This window comes from Myotis yumanensis, unplaced genomic scaffold, assembly GCF_028538775.1.
Source record: "Myotis yumanensis isolate MYYU_CA2020_CCGP unplaced genomic scaffold, mMyoYum1.0.hap1 SCAF_11, whole genome shotgun sequence".
NCBI lineage: Eukaryota > Metazoa > Chordata > Mammalia > Chiroptera > Vespertilionidae > Myotis > Myotis yumanensis.
This window is the reverse complement of record NW_027223762.1, coordinates 72052848-72078665: the sequence shown is the minus strand read 5'-3', so window position 1 is coordinate 72078665 and position 25818 is coordinate 72052848. Positions and strand designations below refer to the sequence as shown.

Genomic DNA, 25818 nt, shown 5'->3' with positions numbered 1-25818 from the left:
TTGCAGGAGGCAGCTGATCAATGATATTCTCTCACCATTAATGTTCCTCACCCTCCCCCTCCCCACCTCCCCTCTCCCTCACCTGAATTCATACAAATACAGTTTTTTTTAAAAAAGAGTAACCTATAGTGACAGGAAACAAACCCCAGCTGGGGCCTGAGGGCTGGTGGGTGATTGACTGCAAAGGGGTGTGGGAGAGCATTTTGGAAGATGTTCTGTTTTTCTGTTGTTTTTGTTTTGTGGTTGTAATTACATGGGAATATACATTTGTCAAAATTCATGTATTCTGAAAATGAGTGCACTGTAACCGCATGCAAATTATACCTCAACTAAGTTGATTTTTTTTTTTTTTTGTAAGTGTACATTTACTGGGTAACTTGCAGAGGTAGAAAAAGTAATTCCTAGAAGAAATGGGCTTAAGAAACAATTATAGAGGTAAAGGCAGGGCCGGTGGAGCTTGGGAGTGAGGAACTAATGGTAATGTGCAGGGTGGGAGAGGGGGAGGGGGGAAGGTGGCAGAGAGGCACTGGTGTGCTCCCGGGAGGGAGAGCCAGTGCAGTGGATTTGTAACAGGATAGAAAGGCAGCAAGGGCAGAATATTCACATTAGAGACAACATGAGCTCTGTTCGCTTCTTGAATTTGAGGGTCCAGCCCTTTGATAGGTTTGGTGAGTTCTCCTCAGTTATTTGGTTGAATCAGCCTGTTCCCTCTTCTCTGGTATTCCCAGTGTCCTTGTCTCTCTCTAATGGAGGCAGGAGGTTCTCGTCGGGTTCTTTCATTGTTTTACACTCTCAGTTCTCTTCCACCTGAGTCATTTCTAGATTTCTAACTTTAGCTCCCCAATTCTGTCTTCCATGTGGTCTGCTCTTTCCCATCTTTCTAGTTCATTCTTCAGCTCCAGAATTTCTGTTTTGTTTCTTTTTATAGTTTCAATCTCTCTGATAAAGTTCTTTCATTTGTAGATTTTATTCCTTGGCTCATTGAACTGCCTGAGTTTTTTCATAATTGCAATCTTGAATTCTGCCATTTAAATTATAGTCTTCAATTGTCTTGGAGTTTGTTTCTAGAGACTTTTCTTTCTGAGCTACCTTGTCACTGTGGTTATTCATGGTGCTTGATGGGTTGTTCTCTGAACTCCTAGGTACTGTTTTGCTCACAATTCTGCAGGTCGATAAGTATAGGTCTTCCTCTTGTTTTCCACTAGATGGTGCTATATTGCAAGTTTTCGTTTTCTCTTACCTGCTCTACTGGCACCCGGGACCTGGGGCAGTGTTGCCTGTCATGGAAAATGCCCCGTGTTTCCCGAGGAGTTTGGTGTCCCCTCCGTGTCTGGGTTTCCTCAGTCTCGGTACCATCCTGTGATGGGCCATTGGGCTCCGGGCCTGAGTCCCCAGTGCTGCCTCTTTGTAACCAGAGGCTGCCCTCTGAGGTGTCTCCACACCAGGTTCCACCATGATGGGTGGTAAGGGTGGGGGGGAGGCGGATTCACAAGTCTGAAGTTTTGCCTTCTTGCTGGTAATGGTGACCACCGGTCTGCTGCAGTGGGAGCCTGCTGCTCAGGCGGGAATGTCACTTGTGTCCATTCCATCCTTTGGGCTGCCCCTGGCTCCTCCACTCCCGGGTGAGCTGGGCTGCAGCAGGTGGGGGCGGGGCAGGTTTGAGTGTCTGTGGCTGCCACAGGGCTGTACCTCACCTCCCCCGTCACCCCCTCGGGCGGCAGTGTGGGCTCTGCCCTCTGCTGTTGCATGAGGGGAGCGGCCCGACTCCTTCCCGCTCTTGAATCAGCTGGGGCCATGGTGGGTGCTGACTGCATCTGCGCCCCTCCCCGTCCTGCCTCCCCTGCTCACTGTGGGACACCCACCCTCAGTGTCCCGTGTGTGGATCTCAGGGGTGTGTGTGGACGTTGACCAGGAATCCTTTGTTACTTGTCTGCCTGGTAACTTTTTTTTTAGCCTGTAGATGTCCAGTTGCTCCTGCACCTTTGTCTCTTCCTTCATGAGTTAACCATTTGTGCACCATAAGTGCCTATCGACTCAAGCAGCGGACCTTTTTAAATTAAATTCAAAATACCGTGGCAGTTAACTGGTTAAACCTTGCATCTTCGTAGAAAATCACTTGGGTATATTGTGCCTATTTCTGGATTGTGTCTTCTGTACCCTTGGTCTGTGTGTCTATCAGTACCGCACTGATTCCTGAAACTGCACACAGCACACCTCATTTTATTGCGCTTCACCTTATTGCTCTCCACAGGTGCTGCATGGCCTACAAATGGAAGGCAAGACCTTCCACCAGCAAGATTACAATTTACTTTACTGCAGTGGTGTGGAACCAACCCTTGGCTATCTCCGATGTATGCCTGTAATGAGTTCTGAAACCTGGTAGACTCCTTCCACTTTATTCTTTTTCAAAATTGTTTTAGCTATAAGTTTAAAAATAATCTTATCTCCCTCTATAAAATATCTTACTGGGGTTTTGGCAGGAACTGCATTAAATCTGTATATCAGTTTGGGGAGAATTGAGATCGTTGCTGTGTTGCATCTCGTAGTCCATGAACACCGTAAGTCTCCATTTAACTCTTGGTTGGTTTCATTCATTAGTGTTTTGTAGCTTTTGGCATATAAGTCCTTATGTATTTTGTTATATTTACAATTAAGTACTTTATTTTTAGGAGCAATTGTAAATGGTACTTTGTTTTATCCTCACCAAGGATATGGTTTATTGATTTTATTTTTTAATCCTCACCTGAGGACATACTTATTGATTTTAGAGAGAGGGGAAGCGAGAAATATTGATTGGTTGCCTCCTGTATGCATCCCGACTAGGAATGAAAACTGCAACCTAGGTAGGTGCCCTGACCGGGAATCGAACTGTAACCTTTGGGTGTATAGGACACTCCAACCAACCGAGCCACCAGCCAGGACAGTACTTTGTTTTTCATTGTGGTGATCACATGGTCATTGTTAATATGTGGAAATAGGTTTTTGTATGTCTACCTTATATCCTGAGATCTTGCCGAACTCTTATTCTAGGTGGTTTTGTGGGTTCTTTAGGATTTCCTGCGTGGACCATGTGTGGTCTGCATGACAGCGCTAACACCTGGGTCCCACCCAGGGACTCTGATTGAGTTGTCTGGATACTGGGACTTCTAAAGCTTTCCCTGTGATTCTAATAAGCAGCCAAAGGCTGAGAACCACTGCTTTTTGAACTTGTCCATCCATGAGTAGAGATGCCTTGAGCGTGAGGGCCAAGGGCCCAGACTGCCCAGTGTGCATGGGGCCTACCTCGCTGTCCGCTGTGGCGTGGTTAACAGGCTGGCCCTGGGCCTGACAGCCTCGCTGCTTCCAGCCCAGCACACACTAGACCGGGTGGATGACCAGCCCATTTTAATGAACAGATTGACGCGTATAAAAAGGTACTGTTGTCAGTCACTTAAGTGTCCCCGTTTTCTGGGTGGGGAGTCGTCTTCTCCATGGACTAGAGTCCCTGCTCCTCCCCTGGCCCAGCATCTGGTGAGTGCTGCTCTGTCCCCCAGGGCAGGGGCCGCCAAGGGAAGGGGAGGTGTGGGCTCTAGTCGGCTTTTTCACACAATAAGAAGAGCCTTGGTCTTGGCCTGAGAAGGCCACCAGCTTAGAAGTAACTGCTTGGCACAGTGTCTGCCCAGGTGCCGCACATGTGGGAGGGAGGCCGGCTCTTCACCTTGGAGCTGCCCCTCGGCCTACGGCTCTCGGGTCAGGGCTGAGCTCCTCAAGGCTCACTTCCTGGCACTGAAGACCCAGCCCTGCCAGGAGCACGTCCACACCAGCACAACTGGAAGTGCCAGGGACAGCGGAAGGGGAGGGTCCATTGGGAGAGTGTGTGTGGAGTTGAGCCCTAAACATGCGCTAGCCAGCCTCGGGGGCAGGTGTGCGCCTCTGCTTCCCTTCACGGAGATGCTCAGAACCTTGGTGCCCTGCGGAGGTGGCAGAGGCGACAGCTGCAGGGTACATATAAGAGCTCCAGTGCCAGGGCGGCATTAGCACCTGAGGCAAAGGAGGGTTACGGGCCACCGCCCCAAAAGCTGAGTGGGCCACAAGCAACCCCAGCACCCAGGCGCTTCACCGTCACCAGGAGAGCTACCAGCTGACTCCTGCAGAGCAGCGGGCAGGCCTGACCGCAGCCTTCAGACAGTGGGCGCAGGTTCTCTCAGTACTGGCTCCAGCTCCTCAGTCTTAGGGCTCCTGTGGCAGCCAGGCTGGCACTGGACTTCTGCGGTGGGGCCTCAGACCTGCTGAGCAGCCCCGTCCAGACCCGACACCAGAGCCACTGCAGACACCTGCTGACAGGAGCGGAGTCGCTGAGACCCACCCACAGGCACTGGCCACCCGGCAGGAAACGCCCGTGGGAGGGAGGGGCACGAGCAGTCTCCTCGGAGGCTCCCTGGCACCAGGAAGCCTAGCGCAGCCCTGGGAGCTGGAGGCCTTCCTCGGCTCGTGGCCGTCCCAAGCTCCCAGCTCCACTGTCCCTTGTCTGGGCCCTTGGGGTTCTGCTTCAGCCCTTCCTGGCTCAGGCCCGCAGCGAGCAGCTGCTCATCTACCTGCAGGCCGGGCTCTGAGCTGACACGACTGCCTGCCCTGGAGGCCTGAAGTCAGCACCACAGACACGTGAGGGGCAGGAGAACGGGTGGAATGGTGGCGGAGCGGCGGGCGGCTGTCGTCAGCACCGGCTGCGGGGATGCCCCTGATAGGCCTGCAGGGCCTCCCGGATGGCCCGCTGCCAGTCTCGGGCCAGCTGCACGGGGGTCGCTGAAGCCTGGGAACAAGGTGGCTGGGTCAGTCCTTTCCCCTCAGCGCCCCCACCTGCCTTCCTGGTGCGGGGCCTGCTGGGACTCACCTGGTTCCGCACGCCCAGCTGGGCTCCGTAGAGTAGCAGCATCTTCATGGCTCTGTGGTGGCCGTGCCGCACAGCCTCGTGTAGAGCTGTGTCTCCTTCCTGTCGAGAAGGGGGACATGGGTGCTCTCCCCCACAGGAACGCATCTCCTAGACTCTCAGGGACCCCGCTAGATTGCAACCAGGGGAGCAGTGGGCAGCAGCAGCTCTTACTTGACTCACCCCCCAAATCTGTCCCCAAGGTCCTCTGCTCTCTGACTTCCCAGAGCGCTAGAGCAGCCCCACCTCGGCGCTCCCCTGTTGCTGCTTCTACCCTAAGCCCTCGTTCCACTGTCCCCAGCTTTAATAAACGTATCCTCAAAAAAAAGGGACATCCTCCTCCTGCCCGAGCCGGAGCTGCCCCAAACAAGCGCCTACCTTGTCCTGCGCGTCAATGTGGGCCCCGCACTCGATGAGGTGCTCCAGGCACTCACAGTGCCCTGTGCGCACGGCCACGTGCAGGGGGGTGCTCCAGATCTAAGGGCACGAGGGACAGTGTCACTCCTGAGGGGCAGGCTTCGCCCCCACCCCAGGGCTGTGCTTCCTCCAGGAAGTCAGCTCCCAACAGGCTGCCCTCTGGCGTGCCCTCACCTTGTCCCGTGCGTTGACCTGGGCTCCGTGGTTAAGCAGCTGCTTCAGGATGTCCAGGTGTCCTCCACGGCAGGCCCAGAACACAGGTGTCCTGTCCAGCTGCAAAACAAAAGCGCTGAAGTCTGAGGCACCGCACGCCGGGCCCAGCCTCTGCCGGGAGGGGGAGCCTTCCCCGAGTCTCACCAAGTCACGCGTGTCCACAGCGGCCCCGGCCTCCAACAGCTTGTTCACAAGCTGGCTGTGGCCCTTCAGGCAGGCCCAGTGCAAGGCCCTGCGGTGGAGCTGGCGGTGGAGACGGGAGGGGAAGCTGGGGGAACAGGGCCACCTCTAGAGGTCCCCCCCCACCCCCACCCCCACCCCCATTCCCAGAGTTGGTGCCCTGCAGAGAGAGCTACTTGCTCCTTAATCATGCAAAGAGCCCCTCCCTCCCGGCTCAGGGGGCCCTGGGATTTGTGTCCCATACAGAAAAGCCTGTGGTTCCCCGGGCTGGACTGGAGCAGCCCGACGGCACTCCTGCCGCTGCTGAGCTGCTCCGATTCGCCTCCCTCGCTACCTTGTCGTGGGCATTGGGGTCCCCTCCGTCCGCCAGGTACTTGTCAATCAGGGCCTCCTGGTTCTCAGCCGCTGCCTTCAGGAACGCCTCGAGGTCCACGGGCCCTGGCTGGGCCTGGGGCTGGTAAGTTAGGGCCGAGAGCAAGTCAATCGCACACTGCAGGCTGCAGGGATGCCACCGCTTCACTGGTCACACCAAGTGGTCCCCACAGAGGCACTTGGCTTGTACAAATGACAGGTTTTCAAAAACTTATCTCAGTAGATTCTGGCCAGATAGCTGGTGGGGTGGGGGTTATGGGTTGACTTGTGCCCCCCACCCCCAGTTCATATGTTGGAAGTCCTGTCCCCCAGAACCTCAGATGTGACTTTATCTATAACCGTCACTGCAGCTGTGGTGCAGGCGAAGGCACAGGGCGCAGGTGGGCCCTAAGCCAGTGTAACTGGTGTCCTTACAGAAAGGGGACATTGGGACAGAGCCATGCACAGGGAGAAGGCCATGTGGATCTGAGGCGGACGTCGGGTGATGTGGCCACAAGCAAGGGAACAGCACGATGGCCGCAGCCCCCAGGGGCTCGGGGGGCAGACCCGGCCTCCCCCTGACCTCAGACTCCAGCAGCCCCGGGGCCAGAGCACAGGCAGGGCTCCCACTCAGGCTGTGCAGCTGGGCAGTCGCTGCCACTCAGGCATGGCTGGCAGTGCCCCCTCTTCCCCAAGCCCTCCCGCAGGTGCGGAAGCTCTTCCTCAGAACTCAAGCCTTACCCCCCTCCCCCTCCGACTTCTCACCCACCTTAACCACGGGCTCAGGTGCCCTGGGGGGGACTCTGCGTTTCAATCGCTTTTCTCTTCGTCTCTGAACTAAGTTTTCCAAGTCAGCCAGATTCTCCAGATTAATTCTGGAACTCTTAAATCTCTCAAGCTGGGGCAGAAGACAGAAGACCATGCCAGCCATCAGCCAGGGGGCGGGCTTCTTGTTCTCATCAGGCCTCTCCCGCCGCCCACCGCAGAAACACCAGAGCCCCCGCTGCCAGCACGCTCGCTCTCCAGGCCCTCCCGGCTCTGGGCCTGTCCCCCGCCAGGGCCACCTGCCTCACTCACTCTCCTCCTCTTCTCCTCTTCCAGCCTCTGCCTCTCCTGGGCCACGGCCTCATGGGGTCCCAGCCTCCAGTCTCCTGGCCAGCCTCCAGGATCAGGAATTCCATGTCCACATCCCAACACTTTCCTTCCTTCTCTTTCTCCACTTACCTGTAGGGACAGGGAACGGATGAAGAAGACAATTAGGAGCCGTCCTTAGAGAGCCCAGCTGTGCAGTGGGGGGTCCGACAAGAGCTCACCCTTTTCAAAACTCTCGATGCAGGGTTGCTGCTGGCTCTTACCAACTCCGCCCGCCCTGCCCTGCCCTGCCCTGCCAGCAAGGGCAGGGGACGGGGTGTGACCCCATCTATTTATACTGCTGGGCTTGTGTCCAGGGGAGCTGGAGCACATGACACCTCAGCTTCCCTTGCATTCCTATTAGATCACGCCATACTGCCAGCCGACCCCGAGCTCAGGGCACAGGAGATGCCTTTGGGGGTGGGGGTGGGGGCTTGAATTCCTGGGTTCCAGTCTTTGCTCCTCACAAAGCTGCTTCTTCATCAGTAAAAGGGTGTAGAACTAGCACTCAGCTCAGCTCCGCCCTGCCCGCCTGGCCCACCCCAGGGATCAGGAGCTGGGCGCACCGAGGACCGAGCGTGTAGAGGGGAGAGGCTGGAATGGCAGGACGGCCGGGCCTGGGGCTTCTGGGGCTTCCAGCCACAGGGAACTGTATTCCCTTTCAAAGCAAACACTGGCCACCTAAGACGTCTGGGGCCCGCTGGGCACTGTGGTACCAAAATGTGTCCTAAAGTGCCACTGGCGCTGCCGTTTCTCTCACAGCAAGGGAACCAGAGAGCACCCTCCTCCCTCCGCACTGAGGCAGCCGGCCTCCGGCCGTTTCCAGAGCAGTGGATGTCCACCAGCTGAGCTCAACCAAGACCCGGCTACCGTGGTGTTTTCCAAGACAACCTGCCATTTCCTGTTCCTCTTTAGCCATCACCATCCCTGTCCAGGGCAAAACTCACTCCCCTCTAGGATTTTCACGTCACTGCTTCCCTCTCTTGCTCCCTCACCACCCACAGGAGAACCAGCACACAGACCAGGGAACTGCCCGTTTCGGCTCTGAAAGCCCCATCCTCAGACACAGCAGCAGCTGCTGCCTCCTCATTTTGCTGAGAAGGTCTGGGGGTACCCAGATGACTGGCTGCCCTCCTGCCCCTCTTCCCACGTCCTTACCAACTGCTGCACGCTGAAGACATCCATGGTCCCCCCGCTCTCCAAACCCCCAGTGAGAAGAGCTGAGCTGCCAGCCCTTTTATAGGCGAGCTGTCCCCTGGGGGCAGGCAGGGCGGGGCAGTGGCCTGCACCTGAGCCAGATGACTCTGTGGCTCTGTAATGCCCACCAAAATACCAGGGTAGGCCTGTAGCTGTGCAGGCAGGCAGGGGGAGCTGCTCTGAGCTGAGTCAGGTGCATCCTCAGATACTCACTGCCCTGCACCTGTGCCCCCCCTACACCCACCCCAGAGCAATTCCACATAGACACGTGTCCTAGGGTGCCTGGGCCACTGGCCCGGATTCAGGGGGAAAGAGCTCCCACTTTCCTAAGTCCAGACGCCACTTACAAAAAAGGGTCAAGTGTGAGCCCCACACTGCTGTAGGTCCAGCCGCCTGAGACCCTGAAAGGCCCAGCCCTACTGCCCTTGCGAAAGGCCAGAGTCCTAGAGGACCTGGGAACCTCCATGGCACCAACAGGAAGAAATCAGGCGGCAAGGGGTCTCCCAGTGCCAAGGCTGCCGCCACTCTTGGTGGCTCCCCCCAAGGTGCCCTTACTTCTCCCTCTCCATCAGGGGCCAAGTCCAGCCTGTTGCCAGCACCTCAGCCCTGGGAGACCCAGGCCCCACATGCAGGTCCCTACCAGACGCTCTCCTGGAGTGGGACATGGCTTTCCATGGGGAAGGCGAGACTGACATCGCTTCAGGTCCAAGTACATAACGTTAACCGCTAATCCAGTCGCAAAGCAACCTGTCACCAGCCACAAAATCAAAGTTCCTAATAGTCCCTAAATGCCAGCGTGCCCTTCAACCATCCGGGCAAAAAACTCTGCCTTGACCTTTGAGAGGAAACCTGATAGCCAGTAAATAAGACTCCAGAATGGGAGTAACATGAGCAGAGATGACCAAATGAGAGGGAGGGGGATTTCGGGTCAAGGACAGCCCAGGCACCTCAGGGCTGCCAAGGTCCTACCCATGGCTGGCTGGCTAATTTGTAAGTTCTTGCCAGTTCTGAGACCAAATTTTTAAAAAAATAGTTACATCTTTTTTTAAAAAGTATGTTTTTATTGATTTTACAGAAAGCAAGGGGGAGGGATAGAGAGATAGAAACATCTATGAGAGAGGAATATCATTAATTAGCTGCCTCCTGCACGCCCCCACAGGGGATCGAGCCCGCAACCAGGAATCGAACCCTGACCTCCTGGTTCACGAGTGGATGCTCAACCACTGAGCCACACTGGCTGGGCTGAGACCAGATTTTTAAGAAAATCTGTATGCTTCAGGGTGTTCTGTCAAAGGTGCTTTCTTGTCTTTCCTTATGAGGAGGGAAAGGGTTACCTAGACCTGAGTGAGGGTGGACAGACAAGAAAAAGTTAGACTTGAGCTCGGGGCTGCACTGCCAGCCACCTACTCACACTCCTCTCCCTCGATATTTCCGACGGGTTTCACCTGAAACTCAGCGGAAAACTAGTTTCTTCCACATGAAACTAACTGGCTTATTAAAAAAAAAATTACTCCTTGCCCTAACTGGTTTGGCTCAGTGGATAGAGCATCAGCCTGTGGACTCCAGGGTCCCAGGTTCGATTCCAGTCAAGGGCATGTACCTTGGTTGCAGGCACATACCCCCTGAGTGTGCAGGAGGCAGCTGATCAATGTTTCTCTCTCATCGATTTTTCTAACTCTCTACCCCTCTCCCTTCCTCTCTGTAAAAAACCAATAAAATATATTTTTAAAAAAATTACTCCTTGTAAAAAAATCCACACATAACAAATAAAGCTCAAAAAGCGCCCTTTACTAACCACGTGGCCCTAGGGAACCATGGTCACCTGTTGCTATACTTGCTCTGACTTCATTCCTGCAATTTTGTGTATGTACATACATGTTTCTACAGACATGTTTTCAGAGGCACATACTGTGATTACAACTCAGCATGCTTCCCACATTAGCATACTCCATTCCACTGCACCCAAACGGCATGTGGACCAGAAGGTAACCATTTCCCTATCGGATTGTCTTTTTTTTTTTTTTTAATATTACACCTCAGGCTCAAATGTGTGAATACCTCCGTAAATAGGCGTCTTTGTAGATTGAATATTCTTCTACGTAGCTACAGGGAAACCAAATTATTGGCCCATTTAACAAAATTTTTAAAAACGTTTTTCTTGATTTCAGAGGACAGGAGAGGGAGAGAGCAAAACATAATTGAGAGAATCATTGATCAGTTGCCTCCTGCATGCCCCCTATTGACCCGGAAGTGAACTCTGATCTCCTGCTTCATGGGTCAATGCTCAACCACTGAACCACACTGGCCAGGCTGTTCATTTAAATCAGTGGTTCTCAACCTTCCTAATGCCGCAACCCTTTAATACAGTTCCTCATGTTGTGGTGACCCCCAACCATAAAATTATTTTCGTTGCTACTTCATAACTGTAATTTTGCTACTGTTATGAATCGTAATGCAAATATCTGATATGCAGGATGTATTTTCATTGTTACAAATTGAACATAATGAAAGTATAGTGATTAATCACAAAAACAATATGTAATTATATATGTGTTTTCCCATGGTCTTAGGCGACCCCTGTGAAAGGGTCGTTCGACCCCCAAAGGGGTGGCGACCCACAGGTTGAGAACCGCTGATTTAAAAATTTTTTTAAAAATATATTTTATTGATTTTTTTACAGAGAGGAAGGGAGAGAGACAGAGAGTTAGAAACATTGATGAGAGAGAAACATGGATCAGCCGCCTCCTGCATATCATCCATTGGGGATGTGCCCGCAACCCAGGTACATGCCCTTGACCGGAATCGAACCCGGGACCCTTCAGTCCGCAGGCCAACACTCTATCAACTGAGCCAAACTGGTTTCAGCTGCTGATTTAAATTTTAATAGATATTGCCAAATTGCCATCTATAGTGGCTGTTATCAATCCATGAACAGATGCCAACAAAGTTAAGACAAATGACAGTATGAAAGGAAAAAATATATACAGCCAAAACAGAGTCAATATCCAGAAGCCATAAACAACGCCTATCCTTTATAATAAAAGGCTAATATGCAAATCAACCCAATGGCAGAATGACCGGTCACTATGATGCACACTGACCACCAGGGGGCAGATGCTCAACACAGGAGCTGGGCTCACAGCTGGTGAGCGCAGTGGCAGTGGCAGGAGCCTCTCCCGCCTCTGCAGCAGTCAGACATCCCCCAAGGGCTCCTGGACTGTGAGAGGGTGCAGGCCGGGCTGAGGGACCCCCCACCCCCAAGTGCACTAATTTTGTGCACCAGGCCTCTAGTCCATATATATATATATATATATACACACATATATCTATATCTATGCCCAGCAACTGGAACAGCGGAACAAATGGTGGCTATGACGTGCACTACGGCAGCCAACCGGCCTGATCTGGGCCCCGATCAGGCCTCCCCCCAAGCTGGCCTGGCCCGCAATCGGACAACACTCTGATTGGGGCCGGGGTCAGCCAGCCAACTGCCCATGGCACCTCCCCTCTGCTGGCCTGATGGGCTCATCTGGGCGGGCTGGCCAGACCCCACCTGTGCATGAATTTGTGCACCAGGCCTCTAGTGAGTCAATAAAAACAAATTTTTTAATGAGCAAAGGATGTGGACAGGAAGTTCATAGAAGACAGGTGTCAACCTCACTAGTAATCAACAATTCAAAATAATAGCAACAGCACTTTTAAATCTATCATATTATTGAAATGCATGAAATTATGGTATAAAAACGTGCTGATCAGGTTTTGAGGAAGGGTGTGCTCTAATACACTGCTTGCAACATGTCAGGCACTCTCTCCAGTGCTCCCCATACATTCAAATACCAAATCCCCAGTGCCTGTGAGGCAGGTCCTAAAATCTTCCTCATCTCACAGATGAAGTGACATTTACCAAGATACCTCAGATAGCAAGAAGCTTTTGTTACATATTCTGTAATTTCTTCTAATACTTACTTGCAAAGTTTTGTGTTTTTCAATTTAGGTCTTTTTATTTAAGTTTTTTGTTATTTATTGATTTTAGGAAGAGAGAAACGTTTATTTGTTGTTCTGCTTATTTATGCATTCATTGATTGATTCTTATATGTGCCCTGATGGAGAATTGAACCCACAACCTTGGAGTATCAAACCAACTGAGCTACCTCGCCACGTACAATTTAGGTACTTGAAATTTAATCTGGGCATGGGTGAGGTAAGGATATAACTTTATTTTTTCCAAATGGATAGATGTTTCCACATGAACTAATTTAGAATAGGGTCATCTGTCCAGGCTTAAGCACTTGCAGCCCCCCAAATCTACTCCGTCACTCCAGGGGCCAAAATCAGGCTCTTCCTGGGTCTTCAGGCCTCACTTTCCCACCCTGCAGCATGGATGCTGACCAAAGCTGGGGCTTGGAGACCTAGTCTATGTACCCTTGCACGGCAGCCTGAGACAGAAGGGTGGTGATTCAACTGGCCAGCAGGTCCCGCAGTTCACTGTTGTGGGGCAGCAGGTCACATGCTAGTCGTGCCTTCCGATCTCGGACGGCCTTCAGGGCTGGGCTGTGTTGCAACAGAAGGGAGCAGATATCCACGTGACCATTCTCAGCAGCCTGTGGAGAGAACAGCCTGAATCAAAAGTCACACCTCACTGGGCCCTACTCTTGCACTACTTCTGGGGGTCTCTTGGTCCTCGTGGAAATGGAGACACTGGATGTTTGGGTTGGCTTCGCCTAACTCCTACCCACTCCCACGACAGGCACTCAGATGAGCGGAGTACTCTAGGGCCAGCCTGGCAGTTAGCTTGAGTTTTTGGTTCTCATGGTCTTTGGCTCAGTGGCCATTCTTCCTTGTCCAGGCTGCACAATGAAGACAAGTACAGAACCCTGGGTCTCTAAGTGTCTTTTACAAACATTCTGATCATCCAGAGCAGCTGTGGGCAAACTACAGCCCTCGGGCTGGATCCGGCCCGTTTGAAATGAATAAAACTAAAAAAAAAAAAAGACCGAAAGACCGTACCCTTTTATGTAATGATGTTTACTTTGAATTTATATTAGTTCACACAAACACTCCATCCATGCTTTTGTTCCGGCCCTCCGGTCCAGTTTAAGAACCCATTGTGGCCCTCGAGTCAAAAAGTTTGCCCACCCCTGTTCTAGAGGGTGCTGGGCACCATGAGCACAAGAGACATCGACATGGTCTCTGCCTCCTGGGACTTTCAGATGAGCAGAGGAAAACAGGCCCAGGTCCCCAGCTTTCTCTACTCCTCCTCTGAAACAGATGATCCCAATCTGGATGTTAATTTCTAATTTATTTCCAAAAAATAGCAGTTAAGTGATTTACATAAATTATCTTATTTCACTTCCACAGTACCTATCAGAAGTAGGAACTATCATTATTCCCATTTTATAAACGAAGAAACTGAGGCTTATAAAAGTTAAGTGACTTCCCTAAGGTCACAGAGCTAATGTGGCAGCCTGGGGATTCTAAGCAGGTCTGTCTGACCTCAAAGTTTGAACTCTTAACAACTGTCATACTACTATACTCCCTACTCCTCCCAACAGACCAACTGATGGAATACAGGGACTTTTGAGAGGTATCAAAATTAGTATTAGTAGCAACCATCATCTCAAATTTGAACCCAACTCTTTTTTAGCAGGTCCTTTTGATGAGTATAGTTCCAGGTTCTTAATTCTGTTGCCTCATTTCAGGCAGTGGTATGTTGTGAACAATTGTGAGATGCATTTCAAGTAATTTTTTTTAACAACAACAAAAAGTACCAATGTTCGCAAGTAGTTTATTTTTTTTAAAAAGAAAGTGAGGTCCAAGATGGCGGTGGTTTCAGGGGACACTGAACTCACCCCTCCATGAGCCACTGAAATATATGCCCACATATAGAGAGAGCCATTCCTCCAAGAGACCACTGGGAGCGACTGAGCGCTTCTGCACAATAAATGCCCGAGCGGAACTGCACAGAGAAGGCTGGGGAACCGTGGGAGCCTCCAAGACGGGTGGGAATTCCCTGGGTGCCAGTGAACGCCCCTGCTTATGTTTCCCTCCACCTCCATGGGGCAGGTAGCAGCTCTATCCAGGGGCTCTGACCTCCACGCAAGGTTCCTGCAGTGCTTTTCCAGCCGTACCACCCAGGGCCCATTCCAGCTCTGAACGAAGGGAGAAAACAGGATCAATAGGGCATTACCACACGCAGCTGGCTCCAATGGCCTGCCAAACGACCCAGCACACAGCCACAAGGCCACTTTTTCTTTTTTAATTTATTTTTATTTTTATTGATTTTAGAGAGGAAGGGAGAGGGAGAGAGAGATAGAAACATCAATGATGAGAGAGAATCATTGATCAGCTGCCTCCTGCACGGCCCCCCACTGGGGATCGAACCTGCAACCTTGGGCATGTGTTCTTGACCAGAATAGAACCTGGGACCCTTCAGTCCACAGCCCAACACTCTATCCACTGAGCCAAACCAGCTAAGGTAACACAAGGCCACTTTTTCAAGACTGGAAAAGATAGCTATTTGTCTAGTTATATAAACTAGAATGTCAAACAAAATGAGAAAATGAAGGAATATCTCTCAAGGGAAGGAACAAGAAATATCCCCAGAAAATAATCTTATTGAAACAAAGATAAGTAATTTATCCAATAAAGAATTCAAAGAGCCCTGACCAGTTTGGCTCAGTGGATAGAGCGTTGGCCTGCGGACTGAAGGGTCTCGGGGTACTATTCCAGTCAAGGGCATGTACCTTGGTTGCGGGCACATCCCCAGGAGGGGGTGTGCAGGAGGCAGCTGATCGATGTTTCTCTCTCATTATCAATGTTTCTAACTCTCTATCCCTCTCCTTTCCTCTCTGAAATCAATAAAGATATATTTAAAAAGTTCAAATAAATGGTCATAAGGATGCTCACCAAACTTCAGAGTAAAAAAGGGACTTAGAGAGAACTTCACCAAAGAGTTAGAAAGTATAATAAAGAACCAAGCAGACCTGAAAAATATGACGAGTGAAGTGAAAAAATATAATAGAAGGAATCAGCATCAGATTAGCTTAAACAGAAGAATGGATCAGCAACCTGGAAGCCAGACTAGTGGAAACCAATCAATCAGAACAGCAAAAATAAAAAAAATAAAAAATGAGGATAGTTTAAGGGGCCTCTGGGAAAACACCAAGCACAAAAACATCACATTATAGGGATCCCAGAAGGAGAAAGAAAGGAACACATTTTCCTAACCTGGGAGAGGAAACATATCCAGGTTCAGGAAGCACAAAGAGTTTCAAACAAGATGAATCCAAAGAGACCCACACCAAGACATATTGTAATTAAAAAGGCAGAAGTTCAAGAGTTCAGTGGTGCAGCGGACACTGAACTCACCCCTCCATGAGCACACTGAAATATATGCCCACACTAAAGTTAAGAGGCAATCTTAAGTGCAGCAAGAGGCAAATAAGTTGCATACAAGGGAAAACCTATAAGGATATCCATTGATTTCTCAGCAGAAACTGTACAGGCCAGAAGGGAGCAGTAGGATATATTTAAAGTGCTAAAAGAAAAGAACCTACAACCTAGAATACTTTATTGGGCAAGATTATTATTCAGAATTGAAGGAAAGATAAAGAATTTTCTGGACAAGCAAAAACTTAAGGAGTTCATCATCACTAAAACAGCTTTACAAGAAATGGTAAAGGGTATTCTTTAAGCAGAAAAGAAGAGGCCATAACCAGAAACAAGGAAATATGAGAAAGGAAAATAGCCTACAGGTAAAGGCAAATATTTAATAAACATAGCAAATCAGCCATTTAAAAAGCTACTATTATAGACAAAAGATAAAAGTACCAAACTCAATAAAAACTACAACAAGTAGTTAGGAGACACACAAAACAAAGATTTATTAACAACAACAAAAGAAAACAAACAAACAAAAAATATCTAAAGTATGACCTCAAAAGCCCTAGTTGGTTTGGCTCAGTGAACAGAGTGTCAGCCTGTGGACTGGTTCGATTCTGGTCAAGGGCACGTGCCCGGGTTGCGGGCTCGATCACCAGAAAGGGGTGTGCAGGAGGCAGCCGATCAATGTTTCTCTCTCATCATTGATGTTTCTATCTCTCTCTCCTCTCCCTTTCTCTCTAAAATCAGTTAAAAATTTTTTTTAAATTAAAAATAGATAAATGAAGTGTGACCTCAAAACATAAAGACTGGAGGGAGGCCCTAGCTGGTTTGGCTCACTGGATAGAGCGTCGGACTACGGACTGAAGGGTCCCAGGTTCAATTCCAGTCAAGGGCATGTACGTTGGCTGTGGGCACATCCCCAATAGGGGGTGTGCAGGAGGCAGCTGATAGATGCTTCTCTCTCATTGATGTTTCTAACTCTATCCCTCTCCCTTCCTCTCTGTAAAAAATCAATAAAATATATTTAAAAAAAAAGACTGGAGGGAGGGGGAGCAAAAGTGTAGTCCTTTTAGAATATGAGAACTTACATGCCTAGCAGCTTAAAATAAACAGCTATAAATATAGAATGATATACATAAACCTCATGGTAACCACAAACCAAAAACCTACAAACGATACAGAAAAAAATAGAGAAAGGAACCCAAACAGAAGAATAAAGAAAACCATCAAACCATATGGAAAGAGATAAAGAGAAGAAGAAAGGAATAGAGAGGAACTACAAAAACAACCAAAATAACAACAAACAGCAATAAGTACATACTTATCAATATGACTTTAAGGGCATTAAATGTTCAGTAAATATACAAAGGATGGCTGAATGGATTAAAATCATGCCCTATCTATATGCTGCTTGCAAGAGACTCACTTGAAATTGACAAACACATACAGACTAAAAGTGAAGGGATGGAAGAAGATATTTCATACAAATAGAAATGAAAAGAAAACTGGGGTAGCAATGCTCATATCAGACTAAATAGACTTTAAAACAAAGAATGTAAAAAAAGACAAAGAAGGACATTATATAATTATAAAGGGGCCAATCCAAGAAGAGGATATAACAATCATAAGTATATATACACCCAACATAGGAGCACCTAACTATATAAAGTAATTATTAATGGACATAAAGGGAGAAATCTACAGTAATCCTCCTGTATAATGAAAGGCTACTATGCAAATCGATTGAACGGCAGAACGACCAGTTGCTATGACACGAAGGAGCTGCCCCCTTGTGGTCAATGCACTCCCACAAGGGGAGCACCACTCAGCCAGAAGCAGGGCTCAGTAGGACATCCCCGAGGGCTCCAGGACTGCAAGAGGGCACAGGTTGGGCTGAGGAACGCCCCCCTGAGTGCATGAATTTTGTGCACCAGGCCTCTAGTACAATAGTAGGGGATTTTTAAATATCTATCTATCTATCTATCTATTTTAATCCTCACCCAAGGACATGCTTAGAGAAAGGAACAGAGAGAGACAGAGAGAGAAACATTGATAGGTTGCCTTTCGTATGTGCCCCAACTGAAGACTGAACCTGAAAGCCCAGGTATGTGCCCTGACCGGAAATTGAACTGGCAACCTTTTGGTGCACAGGATGATGCTCAACCAACTGAACCACTCTGGCTAGGCAAAAACTGACAAATTTTTAGCTAAACTCACAGGAAAGAGCCCAAATAAATAACATTAAAAATGAAAGAAGAGACATTACAACTGAATTTGTAATGATTACAAACAAATTTGTAATGATACAAAGCATCATTAAAGGATACTATGAACAATTATATGCCAACAAACTGAACAACCTAGAAGAAATGGATAATTTTCTAGAAGCATATAACCTTCCAAGACTGAACTAGAAAGAAATAGAAAATCTAAACACACTGATCACTAACAATAAAAATGAAAAAACTCCCAACAAACAAAAGTCCAAGATCAGGTGGTTTTACAGAAGAATACTTATCCTTCTTAAATTATTCCAAAGAATAGAAGGAGGAATGCTTCCAAACTCATTCTACAAAGCCAGTATAAACCTAAAACCAAAATGAGACAAAAACATTACACACACAAAAAAAGTTACAGGCCAATATCCTTAATAACATAGATGCAAAAATCCTCAACAAAATATCAGCAAAAAATTTTCAGTAATACATTAAAAAGAGCATACATTATGATCAAGTGGTACTTATTTCTAGGATGCAAGGTTGGTTCAATATCCACAAACCAATGAACTTGATATACAACATAAAAATAAGAATAAAAATCATATGATCATATTAGTAAATGCAGACAAGGCATGTGACAAAAGACAACATCCATTTATGATAAACTCTCAGCAAACTGGGGACAGAGGAAAAATACCTCAATCTAATAAAGGCCAGACATAACAAACCCACAGCTAACATCACACTCAATGATGAAAAGCTGAAAGCTTTTTCTTTAAGATCTGGAACAAGAATGTCCACTTACACCACTTATATTCAACACAGTATTGGAAGTTCTAGTCAAAGCACTCAGACAAGAAAAAGAAATGAAAAGCATCCAAATTGTAGAGGAAAAAGTAAAACTGTCATTATTTGCAGATGACATGACATTATATATGGAGAGCCCTAAGGATTCCACCAAAAACTATTAGAACTAAAGTCAGTAAAGTAGCAGGATACAAAATTAATATTCAAAAATTAGTTGCATTTTTATACACCAATAATAATCAGAAAAAAAGAAAGAAAACAATTGCTTCAAAAAGAATAACATATATAGGAATAAATTTAACCAAGAAGGTAAAAGACTTATACTTGGAAAACTGTAAGACATTGAAGAAAGACATTAAAGAAGATACAAATAAATGGAAGCATACACCATGTTCATGGATAGGAAGTATTAATATTAAAATGTGCATACTAAATAAATAAATAAATATGTATACTACCCAAAGCAATCTAGTTTCAATGCAATTCCTATCAAAATACCAATAGCTTTTTTCTTAGACCTAGAATACATAATCCTAAAATTTAAATGGAATCACAAAAGACCCGAATAGCCACAGCAATCTTGAGAAAGAACTTTATCTCTGTAGACATAACATGTGAAGGCTGCTGCGCCTATGCAAGCACCTGTCAGGTCCCTCTCCAGCAGCTTGCTGTGAATTTATCAACCCTGAGGTCTCTGTTACCAGCGGGGGCAACAGAGTTGGAACACTGATTCCCAGAGGCTTTCTCCTAGAAACAATGATCAATGTGTCTTGTCTTCTATGCATGAGGGGGTGGAATATAGTCTGCGATTAGAGATCCCCTTTGGAGGGACATGTCTCTAGTATGAAACAGTTCAATCATTATGTTGTACACTTGAAACTAATATAACATTGTATATCAACTATAATTAAAACTAATATTTTTCTATACCCGGTTTGGCTCAGTGGATAGAATGTCGGTCCGAGGACTAAAGGGTCCTGGGTTTGATTCCAATCAAGGGCACGTACCTCAGTTGCAGGCTCGATCCCCGGCCCTGGTCGGGAGCATGTACAAGAGGCAACCAATCGATATGTCTCTCTCATATCAATATTTCTCTCTCTGCGTCTCTCCCTAGGAATTAATGGGAAATTATCCTTGGGCGAGGATTAACAAAAAACAACAACAAAAACACCCTAATTTTTTTAAAAAAAGTGAGCACAGCCCAGCTGGAGTGGCTCAGTTGGTTGACTACTGTCCTATGCAGTTTGATTCCTGGTCAGGACACATACCTGGGTTGTGGGTTCAAACCCCGGTTGGGGCACATAGGGAAAGCAACTGATCAATGTTTCTCTCCCTCTACCTCTCTCTCTTTCTCCATTCCTTTCTTTCGGGTAGGAATTAAAAAAAGAAAAAATTGAGCACAGATTTTTAGTGGATAGCAAAAAGTGTTAGTCACAGGTTCTATTGTTAACATAATGCAGACAACTACTTACATTTTTCTTTTTAAAAAAATATTTTTATTGATTTTTTTAGAAAGAGAGGGATTGAGAGAAACACCGATGAGAGAGGAACATCATCAATCGACTGCCTCCTGAACATCCCCTACTGGGGATTGAGCCCGAAACTCAGGCAGGTGTCCTGACCGGGGATTGAACTGGTGACTTCTTGGTTCCTTGGGTCGATGCTCAACCACTGAGCCATACTGACCGGGCTTAAATTTTTCTATCTTAATATTCACAGCCAGAAATGTGTTTCACAAGCTACAATTCAAAAATATTATTGTGCTCCTGGTTGTATAAATAAATAAGTAAAAAAAAAAAAAAAGATAAACTGGAGAGGTAGGCAGGGGCTAACCTCAAGCCTGGTAAACCATATTCAGGACTTTATTTTTTTAAATATATTTTATTGATTTTTTACAGAGAGGAAGGGAGAGGGATAGAGAGTTAGAAACATCGATGAGAGAGAAACATCAATCAGCTGCCTCCTGCACACCCCCTACTGGGGATGTGCCCGCAACCAAGGTACATGCCCTTGACCGGAATCGAACCTGGGACCCTTCAGTCTGCAGGCCGACGCTCTATCCACTGAGCCAAACCGGTCAGGGCCATATTCAGGACTTTAAAAAGCTTGGAAAGAGTCTAAGTTTGGTATGATCCAAACTGCTTTTTAAAACCATCACTCTGGAGGAAAATCAAGTGGGGACAAGACAGAAATAAATGTACACATATCCAATAAACCACTTCTCAAAGACGCATAAGAAGTGGGTAAAAATGTATGCCTTAAGGGAGGGACCTAGAAGAGGGACTAGGGGCCAGGGGTTGAAGGGAAACTCATTTTCACAGTATACCATCTTGTACTCCTCAAACTGTCTACCACATGTAGGTATTTCTAGTCTGAATTGTACAGGGACAGGTGAGTATAGGTGCAAGTTACAGGAAAAAATTATGTAGAAAAGCATTCATGACATATCACTAAAGGAAAGAAAAATTAAATGATACTACATTTAATTCTAATTTACATGCACCGGAAAAATGCTGGAAAATTACACAATAATCCTAAAGTGATGAGAAGTGAGCACTGCAATTACAAATGCTTTTATTTTCTACTTTATGCTTTCCTGTTTTCCCCATGTTTCCTACAGTGAACATGTTCTACACCTTTTATAATGACAAACAACAAGGTTTTGAAGGGTGTGAGGGGGCATACCTTATGTAGACTGGTCATGCCATCATCATCTACCAGCCTGGGGTTGGATCCATGGGAGAGCAGAAGCCGTGCAATCTCCGTGTGCCCACAGTAGCTGGCCCGGTGCAGAGCGGTGGCACCGCCACGTGTCTGGGCGTCACACTTGGCCCCACTTTCCAGCAGGAACTGGCATACTGCGTAGTGTCCATTGCGGCTGGCATAGTGCTGCAGGGCACAGAGACCGAGGTTGGGCAGCAGAACCAGGCAGGCGACGGGGGAAGGGGAGGGGTAAGCCTCGGTCCTAGAGCAGAGGCCTGGCTCCATCAGCTGTGTGACGGGCAACTGCCTTCATGTCTGGCATCAGTTTCCTCAATCATTTCTACCTCACGGGACTGTTATGAAAATGAAATCAAATAACTGATGTAAAGCACACTTATTTAAAAAATCCAGGTCACATGACACGTAAAAGAGAAACCCTGCTGGGAGAGAAGAATGGGAGGGAGGAGACAAGGTAAACCTCAATCCCCCTCAGAGAGCAGGGGTCCCCCAGCTGACCCCAAGCTCCTCCCAGCTCACCAGAGCGGTGTAGCCGGCCAAGTCGGGCTGACTAGGGTCCACTGCCTTCTGGATTAAATACTTCACTCGGCCCAGGTCTCCGTTCAGGGCTGCTGACCAGATTCCTAAGGAAAGACAACCAAAGTACCAAAGTACTGAACGATGCTGACCGAGGACATTTAATATTTCCTTTACCCCTTGACCTCCATTTTTTTCCCATCCATAAAATTGGTAAGAAATGGGTGTTGGGTTAATATTCATTCAACAAATATTAACCAAGCACCTCCTAGGTGCTGGTGCCATAGTAGTGAACCAGACAATGAGCTTGCCTGACCAGAGCAGGGGGTGGGACAGACACAGAAATCCCTTCTCCCCACTTCAAATGTTGAGTAATGTTTAAAATGCTTGATGCCGAACCGGTTTGGCTCAGTGGATAGAGCGTCGGCCTGCGGACTCAAGGGTCCCAGGTTCGATTCCGGTCAAGGGCATGTACCTTGGTTGTGGGCACATCCCCAGTAGGGGGTGAGCAGGAGGCAGCTGATCGATGTTTCTCTCTCATCGATGTTTCTAGCTCTCTATCCCTCTCTCTTCCTCTCTGTAAAAAATCAATAAAATATATTTTTAAAAAAAATAAATAAAATGGTTGAATGCACAAATTCAAAAGCAAGAAAAGAACCTTGCCAGGTGCCAGAACAAGGAGAAAACCGCAGCCAAAGTGGTGAGCAAGCACTGGGTCTGCAGGATTCAGAGTCCGCACAACTAGACACACACCTCAGGGGCTTGGGCTCCAACGCCTGAGCAGGGTCTGGAGCAGAGGGAACTGGAGAAGCTCTGTGCACACAGCCGGGAGGTGGCACATCATGGATGAACTGGGACTGAAAAACCTCTCTTGCCCTGGGTAGCGGCAGGAAGCAAGCCACCATGCCCAGGCCCTTCACTCATTCAACAAATATTCACTGAATACTTACTATGCATCTGGCACTGTTCTGGGTACTAAGGGTCAGCTGAGAATAAAAGACCTCCCCCCAAATGTTGGTCTTATGGAGCTTATATTCTAATTAAAGGAGATATACAAGGAGAAAAAACATACATGAAATAAGTCAGGTGGTGCTAAATGCTATGAGGAAAAGTAAAGCAGAGAAGGGGTATAGGCAGTGGTCAGGGATGACATCTCTGATAAGGTAACATTTGAACAGAAACCTAAAGGAAATGTGAAACAGCATCATCTGAATAGGTGTGCTGAGAAGATAGCAATGCAGAAGAAACTTAAAAAATCAGAGGTCCTGACCTACGCCACTTAGAGGTGTGGGACCTATATCTACCTACATTACCTTAAAGAGCAAACCCCCAAGCTAAGAGTCTCGCATAAAAACAGATCCAGACAAGTGAACCCTATAAGGGCCAGTCAGAGGCAACTTTTTAAAATGACCCTTAAGGTCCAGCTGGCATGGCTCAGTGGTTGAGCATCAAACTATGAGCCAGGTCACGGTTTGATTCCTGGTCAGGGCACATGCCCCCGTTGCAGGCTCCATCCCCAGGAGGGGGCATGTAGAGGGCAGCTGATCAAGGATGTTTTCATCACTGATGTTTCTCTCTCTCTCCTTCTCCCTTCCTCTGAAATCAATAAAAATATATTTAAAAATAATAAAATGACCCATAAGGATGCTTCTATTAGCCTCAAAGCTATGTGTGACAATCTCTTACAAAAGAGGACCCCCTGGCCAGTGTAGCTCAGTGGTTGAGCATGGACCCATGAACCAGGCGGTCTTGGTTAGATTTCCACAGGGAACATGCTAGATCCCCAGGGCATGCAGGAGGCAGCCAATCAAGGATTCTCTCTCATCATTGATGTTTCTCTCTCTCCCTCCCTCTCTCTACAACAGAAAAATAGTGTGAAAATAAAAGAATAATATTTCCAAAGGATTGGGTGGGAGGGGGAAATAACTGTTACCTAGAATTTTATACCAGCTAAGCTACTGTGTGTGTGTGTGTGTGTGTGTGTGTGTGTGTGTGTGAAGCATGCTCATTGAAGAAACTATTAAAGGATATACTTCAGGCCTGGCCTCATGGCTCAGTGACTGAGCATCAACTTATGAACCAGGAGGTCACAGCTCGATTCCTGGTCGGGGCACATGCTCTGGTTGTGAGCTCAATCCCCAGTAAGGGACTTGCAGGAGGCAGCCAATCAATGATTCTCTTTCAACAATGATGTTTCTCTCTTTCTCTCCCTCTCCCTTCCTCTCTGAAATCAATACAAATATTTTTTTTTTAAAAAGAGATATACTTCAGGAAAAATAAAAATGAACCAGAAAGAAAATATGAAAAAAAATCCACACAACAAAGAAGATAAGGATCTTTTCCATGTGTGCAACGTAGATAATGAACAAGCAAACAAAACACAGGCACACCTCGCTTTATTGCACGTCACCTTACTGTGCCCCATGGATGTTGTGTATTTCACAAACTGAAGGCAAGATGTTCCACCCGCAAAAGCATTAGAACTCGCTTTACTGCGGTGCTTACTCCCTTTTGACAGCGGTCTGAGTCCAACCTGCAATACCTCCAAGGTGTGTCTGTGGCGACAGATTGTAAAAACTGCTCTGATGAAAGCAAGGTCATCTCTCAGAACCTGGAGGGCAGCAGCCCACCCGACAGGTGTGGGGAGAGCCGATGGGTCCGCACCTACAGCGCCCGGAGCCCCTCGGCTGTAACGACTCTGTGTCCCAGTGGTTCTCAACCTTCCTAACGCTGCGACCCTTTAATACAGTTCCTCATGTTGTGGTGACCCCAACCATAAAGTTATTTTCGTTGCTACTTCATAACTGTAATTTTGACTGTTATGAATCGTCATGTGAATATCTGATACGCAGGATGTATTTTCATTGTTACAAATTGAACATAATGAAAGCATAGTGATTAATCACAAAAACAATATGCAATTATATATGTGTTTTCCCATGGTCTTAGGCGACCCCTGTGAAAGGGTCGTTGTGACCCACAGGTTGAGAACCGCTGGTAGACGGTGCCAAAGCCCTAAGGCGCGGAGCAGTGGCAGCTGCGACCGGCTGGTTCTCACCACTCGGGACCCGCGGCGGGAGCGGGAGGAAGTGTTCTCCTCGCCCCGCGGAGGGAGTCCGCGGCCCCGGGGACCACCTGGGCCGGCTGGGCGCACAGTGCGGGCGCCGCGGCTCAGAAACGTCAGCTCCGCACAGCGCGGCCGCCTGCCCCGCCGCTGCAGCCCCCGGTGAGCGCCGGTCCCCAGCCGCCCCGCTCCGACACCCGAGCGGCCGGAGTCCCCACGGAGCACGGGCCCCGCTTCCCTCTCGTCCCGGTCGGCGTTTCCAGTGGCCGAGCTCGCGCCAGGCCCCGGAGGGATCTCGACGACCTAGGACGGAGCCCCGGCCCGCCCCCTCGGGCCGCCCCCGGCCCCCGCGGCCGCCTCACCCCTCTCAAAATCCATCTCGTCCAGCGTCTGCCGCGCGCCGGAGCGGGTGCAGCAGGCGCCGTCAGCGCAGGGCCCGGGCGCCGCCATGCCGGCCTCGGCGCCGCCGGCCACCTGGCCAGTCGGCGTCTGCCGCCGCGCGGACCAATCGACCAATCGACCAATCAGGCGCCCGGGCTCTCACACAAGAGCCAATCGGACGGCGGGGCGGGACCCGGGCTGCGCGCCTCGCCCGAGGTAGCCGCAAGGGGGCGCCCCAGGCCCGGTGGAGGCTGGGCGCGGGGCCGGGAGCCGCCCCAGGTCCTTCCCCGCCTCCCGCACCACCCAGGGGCCAGGAAGGAGGCTCGCCGCCG

General features: G+C 48.5%; 2 protein-coding genes across 5 annotated transcripts; both read right to left on the bottom strand.

Moving 5' to 3' along the window:
* Nucleotides 1–2200: 2200 nt before the first annotated feature.
* Nucleotides 2201–8403, bottom strand: ANKRD23 (ankyrin repeat domain 23). 4 transcript variants are annotated; one of them, XM_070429909.1, is made up of 9 exons: nt 8357–8403; nt 7136–7291; nt 6837–6965; nt 6051–6170; nt 5681–5779; nt 5498–5596; nt 5285–5383; nt 4871–4969; nt 2201–4804 (listed from the first exon to the last, which is right to left on the bottom strand). In XM_070429909.1, the coding sequence occupies exons 1-9, from the start codon at nt 8381–8383 to the stop codon at nt 4694–4696; spliced, it is 939 nt and encodes a 312-aa protein (XP_070286010.1). In that variant the 5' UTR covers nt 8384–8403; the 3' UTR covers nt 2201–4693. The 4 variants fall into 4 exon arrangements, with proteins under 4 accessions (XP_070286010.1, XP_070286012.1, XP_070286011.1 ...); XM_070429911.1 differs by having other exon boundaries at nt 2201–4789; XM_070429910.1 differs by having other exon boundaries at nt 7145–7291.
* A 1997-nt stretch (nt 8404–10400) lies between these two features.
* ANKRD39 (ankyrin repeat domain 39) lies at nt 10401–25599 on the bottom strand. The gene is made up of 4 exons (XM_070429908.1): nt 25468–25599; nt 22045–22148; nt 21490–21693; nt 10401–12996 (listed from the first exon to the last, which is right to left on the bottom strand). The coding sequence occupies exons 1-4, from the start codon at nt 25553–25555 to the stop codon at nt 12853–12855; spliced, it is 540 nt and encodes a 179-aa protein (XP_070286009.1). The 5' UTR covers nt 25556–25599; the 3' UTR covers nt 10401–12852.
* Nucleotides 25600–25818: the final 219 nt, after the last annotated feature.

What these genes read in the sequence shown, in the direction of transcription:
- ANKRD23 (XM_070429909.1), bottom strand. Translation starts at nt 8,383, where the DNA reads ATGGATGTCTTCAGCGTGCAGCAGTTG. An exon ending in AGAGGAGGAGAGTGAGTGAG is followed by an intron (nt 6,966 to 7,135) that starts GCAGGTGGCCCT and finishes CTTCTGCCCCAG; the next exon opens with CTTGAGAGATTTAAGAGTTC. An exon ending in CACCTGAGCCCGTGGTTAAG is followed by an intron (nt 6,171 to 6,836) that starts GTGGGTGAGAAG and finishes CTAACTTACCAG; the next exon opens with CCCCAGGCCCAGCCAGGGCC.
- ANKRD39 (XM_070429908.1), bottom strand. Translation starts at nt 25,555, where the DNA reads ATGGCGGCGCCCGGGCCCTGCGCTGACGGCGCCTGCTGCACCCGCTCC. An exon ending in TGGCCGGCTACACCGCTCTG is followed by an intron (nt 21,694 to 22,044) that starts GTGAGCTGGGAG and finishes TGTGCCCTGCAG; the next exon opens with CACTATGCCAGCCGCAATGG. An exon ending in GCATGACCAGTCTACATAAG is followed by an intron (nt 12,997 to 21,489) that starts GTATGCCCCCTC and finishes TTCTCTCCACAG; the next exon opens with GCTGCTGAGAATGGTCACGT.